Here is a 4,348-nt window from a genome sequence, read left to right as displayed (position 1 = left end):
GGGTCAAGGGGGCTACAGTGAATCCTGGAGTGGCTGCATCCTTGTCCCATGTAGCCCTGCTCCCATAGGCCCCCATTGAGAGGGAGGAAGTGGGGCTGGGGCAGGGGCTTAGTGCAGGACAGAGCTGTGAGCAGCTCATTAGCGGGGTGGTGCAGGGAGTGGCAGCTCCTGCCGCTGCATGCACCCTGGGAGGGCATGGGGGCACATGTCCCCAGATCTGTGCACAGGGTGTGGGCAAGCTAGGGCTGGAGTTGCGTCAGGCTGTGTTTAGGGTGGGTGGCAGCAGTGTTAGGACAGGGCTATGGGTGGGGGGGCTGCAGCCACCCCAGAATTTGCCGTAACCCCCCGACCCTCCCTCCTAGCACAGTCTGACCCAGCACTCCTGCCGAGAACAGCCCAGTGCTGCCTTGGCCCCAGCCCCCAGAGTCCCACAGCACACCATGCTTTGCATGCAGATCTGGGGCCATGCACCCCCCATGCCCTCCTAGGGTGCATGCAGTGGTGGGAGCCACCCCACCATGCCCCCCAAATGAGCCGCTGACAGCTCCATCCTGTGCTCTGCTCCAGCTGGGCAGCACCTTCTCCAGCCCAGCTCCCCTTCTCCCTGCAGGGGCCCATGAGAGCGGGGATATGGGGTAGCGGGGGCTGCAGCCATTTCTGAATTCACTGTTGCCCCCTGCAACCCTCTGCCCAGTGCCACCGCTGCCTGCCCCAAGTTCAGCTTGGCCCAGCCTCCCGCTGAGAAGAGCCCAGCACAGCCCCAGCCTGCCCTGCCCCACATGCAGATTCAGGGGCACATGCCCCTCATGCCCTCTTGGGGTGCACATAGCATTGGGAGCTGCCCCCACCCTTAGCCTACAAGTCTATCAGTTGGTTGTTTAGCCTGCTGCCTTTTTCAAGCAAATTTGCTCCTCAGCCAGTTGTTCAAAACAGAATTCAGTCCTTCCATAAACAACTACACCAAAGTCACTCTGTCCTCTCCTGTCCTTCACAGCTTGCTTCCTTCTCCTCCTTGCTTTCTCTTCCAGGAGCTTTTAAAACTCCCGGTAGGACATTCCCTCATTACCCAAATGTCCCACAGCTGGGCTTCCTCAACAGGGCTGGCTCCCCTCCCTTAAGGGGACAGACTGTTACAAAATCCCACTGACTTTCATTGCAAATTACACTTCAAGCATTTCAGGGATCTTTGTTGCAAGATGCATTTTCCAGACCTTTAATCTTTTTTTTTCTTTCTTTTTGAATCAACCTTCAATTCCAGACATTTCTCTCTGTTCTGTGCCTTCAATTCTTGAACATTTTTTTAAAAGCACGGACACCCAAACTGAAGACAGCTGTTCAGTAGCAGTAGTCTCAGTAGTACTATATGCAAAAGTTAATTCTGATTTCTCTGAATTAAAATAATTATAAAACCTTTTTATGTTTAGATTTTAAAATAATTGTAATTAACATTTTTTGTAAATAGACAACTTAGAATGGAATCACCCGCGATTGCTCCTTTGAATACCTACCATAATTTACTGCAGAGGTAGCTGCATGCCAAAATGGGTGAAAAAAATTGTGGTATTGTGTAAAAAACACTTTAAGCCACTTAGAACACCCACTATAGGAAAAGGACCATTGAAATGCAAAACGTGATTTACCACATTGATCTGATTATAATTCATAAAATCAAGCTGACATTTTCAAGCTCAAATTTAGAAAAAAAACCCAGCAGCTCCTTGAACTTATGCCAATCACTACTTGTAAAGACCTTCACAAGATACAACAGGAGAATCAAATAATTAAGGAATGGACCTAACAGGTTAATGCACTAAAATGCTAAAATAAAACTGCAGTACATGCTTTTATTTGGTACTTTTACTACATGCACAAAAATACTGCAAGTACAATAGTTAAGACCATAGAGGATGCGATTATTGGTCAACCCAGCGTAAAAGTTTGAGTGCAATTTTATAGTGGGGCTTGAGGGGGGAAAAGAATTATAATAATAATAAAAAGAGTTATATCGAGTTCTAACCAAATCTGTTCACACAGAGAAAAGCTAGGTTAATCATCCTAACATCCGTCACAACATTTCTTTCAGCAAAACTGACTGGTTCTTCTTACATTTATTTCCTTCTAGGGATCGATTTCGAACAGTGACCAATGTCTTAGGTGATGCACTGGCTGCTGGTATCATAGCACACATCTGCAAACAAGATTTTGCACCAGAGAAAGTATGTATTACTTTGGGAGAGAAGGGAACAGGGGCGATAGTAGATGCACCAAAGGGTGGGGCTAGGATTTAGAGAGACCTAGACAAATTGGAGGATTGGGCCAAAACAAATCTCATGAGGTTCAAGTGCGAAGTCCTGCACTTAGGACAGAAGAATCCCATGCACCAGGACAGGCTGGGGGCCGACTGGCTGGGCAGCAGCTCTGCAGAAAGTGACCTGGGGGTGACAGTGAACAATAAAGCTGAATATATGAGCCAGCGGTGTGCCCTTGTTGCCAAGAAGGCTGATGGTATACTGGGCTGCATTAGTAGGAGTGTTGCCAGCAGATAGAGGGAAGCGATTCTTCCCCTTCATTTGGTACTGGTGAGGCCACATCTGGAGTACTGTGTCCAGTTTTGGGCCCCTCCACTACAGAAAGGTTGTGGACAAACCGGACAGAGTCCAGTAGGAGGGCAGTGAAAATGGTTTGGGGGCTGGGGGACAGCCTCTTTTGTGAGGAGAGGCTGAGGGAACTGGGATTATTCAGTCTGCAGAAGAGAAGATCAAGAGGGGGATTAGATAAAAGCATTTAACTCCCTGAAAGGTGGTTCCAAAGAGGTGCCAGATGACAGAACAAGGAGCAATGGGCTCAAGTTGCAGCAAGGGAAGTTGAGGTTAGATATTGGGAAAAAACTCTCACTAGGAGGGTGGTGAAGCACTGGGACAGGTTACCCAGAGAAGTGATGGAAGCTCCATCCGTGGAGGTTTTTAAGGCTCAGAAAGGCAAAGCCCTGGTTGAAATGATCTAGCTGAGGATGGCCCTACTTTGAGCAGGGGGTTGGACTAAATTAGCGGTTCTCAACCTTTTTTGTACCAGGACCCATTTGCCAAAAATCAGTGGCTTGTCCCAACCCGCAATCCCCTGCGCGCCCCTCCCCCCCAGTCCTGCTGGTGCCCCTTGTCACAGCCCCTTGCTGCACCCTGGACCATGCTGGTGCCTCTCACTCCCGATCCATAGTCCTCTGCCCCCACCCCCTCGCCCTGCCATAGCTCTGTGCCCAGCCGTCATCCTGAGCACCAGCAGGTGGGTATGCACGCAAACCAACAGCCAGACACCCCCCAGCCCTCCGGACAGTCCCTTGGACGTCCATCCCCCACTTCCCATTCACTAACCTGCATCCAGCAGCTGGGGCTGCTCCCATTACCTGGCCTTGCTCTATGCTGGACACGCACATCTGCGCGCACAGACGCATGTGTGCCCACTGCCTCCAATCGTCCCAAGCAGCCACTTGCTGGCTGGAAAGCTGCCAGCCTGCAGGGGAAAAGCTGTGCTTCACTGGGTTTTTGTGGGATCCTGCTCACGACCCACTTTTAGGTCGCAAGCCACCAAAAAATGGGTAGATTGAGGAGCAAAATTAAGAGCAGATTTTTCTGGGTTTTTCTGCAGCAAGATCCAGTCAGCAACATGGACAAACTGCCTTCTGTAGAGGCTTCGCTTCTCTACCCCAGAGATTATGTGATAGAAATAACTGAAGAAACTTTGTCTGGAACAGGAATTATTTATAGCATCTGTCGGGTGTAACAGCTGCATTATTTCCATGTGCTAAAAAGGTACTTTGGTGCTAAAATGCTGCCACTTTAAATTCTGTTTGCCGTTATCCTAGAGAATGAGGCATTTCTCTGTGTATTCAGCAGCAGAAAAATTCCCTTTTCCTATGGAGAGGTCTACAATGCTCCAAAATGTGACAGCCAAGTGTAGCTGTGCTGCTCAGAAGTGAGTTAGGAAGCAATGGTGCCAATTGCTTGAGACTGGTGGGATACATTTATAAAGTTGCTTCCTTGATTGTACAAAGCAGCAGTTTTGGGGGGTTTTTTAAAGGTGTCACACCACTAGTTTCTCCGTACTTTTTTTTTTAAGATGGAAGAATCAACAGCTTTTACAGGATCATTTTAGCAAGTAATAATAAAATGGGGCTGGGTAGGATTAGAAAACGTTCTCCAGTCAGCACTGTTGGCTCTGTTATATTTAGTGTTGAGAGATTATGCTGTTTTGTAATTTTCTTTTTTTATACAAAGATTTTGTGTGGTCTAAAATAAAGATTCTAAGTAGACTTTCTGTCTACAATCCAAAATCTAAATTATGATAATCTTTC

General features: G+C 48.0%; 1 protein-coding gene across 1 annotated transcript in view; it reads left to right on the top strand.

Annotated features, from left to right (window-relative positions):
• LOC109320493 (excitatory amino acid transporter 5-like) overlaps positions 1-3,806 on the top strand; it is a 65,716-nt gene extending 61,910 nt beyond the window's left edge. The window contains exons 10-11 of the mRNA XM_019550625.1: positions 2,123-2,216; positions 3,643-3,806. Of these exons, the coding sequence (XP_019406170.1) occupies positions 2,123-2,216; positions 3,643-3,777 (229 nt within the window). The 3' untranslated portion in view covers positions 3,778-3,806. The remainder of the gene's footprint in view (positions 1-2,122; positions 2,217-3,642) is intronic.
• Positions 3,807-4,348: the final 542 nt, after the last annotated feature.

Source organism: Crocodylus porosus, unplaced genomic scaffold, assembly GCF_001723895.1.
Source record: "Crocodylus porosus isolate Cpor-Errol unplaced genomic scaffold, CroPor_comp1, whole genome shotgun sequence".
Taxonomy (NCBI): Eukaryota; Metazoa; Chordata; order Crocodylia; family Crocodylidae; genus Crocodylus; species Crocodylus porosus.
This window is presented reverse-complemented; position numbering and strand designations above follow the sequence as displayed.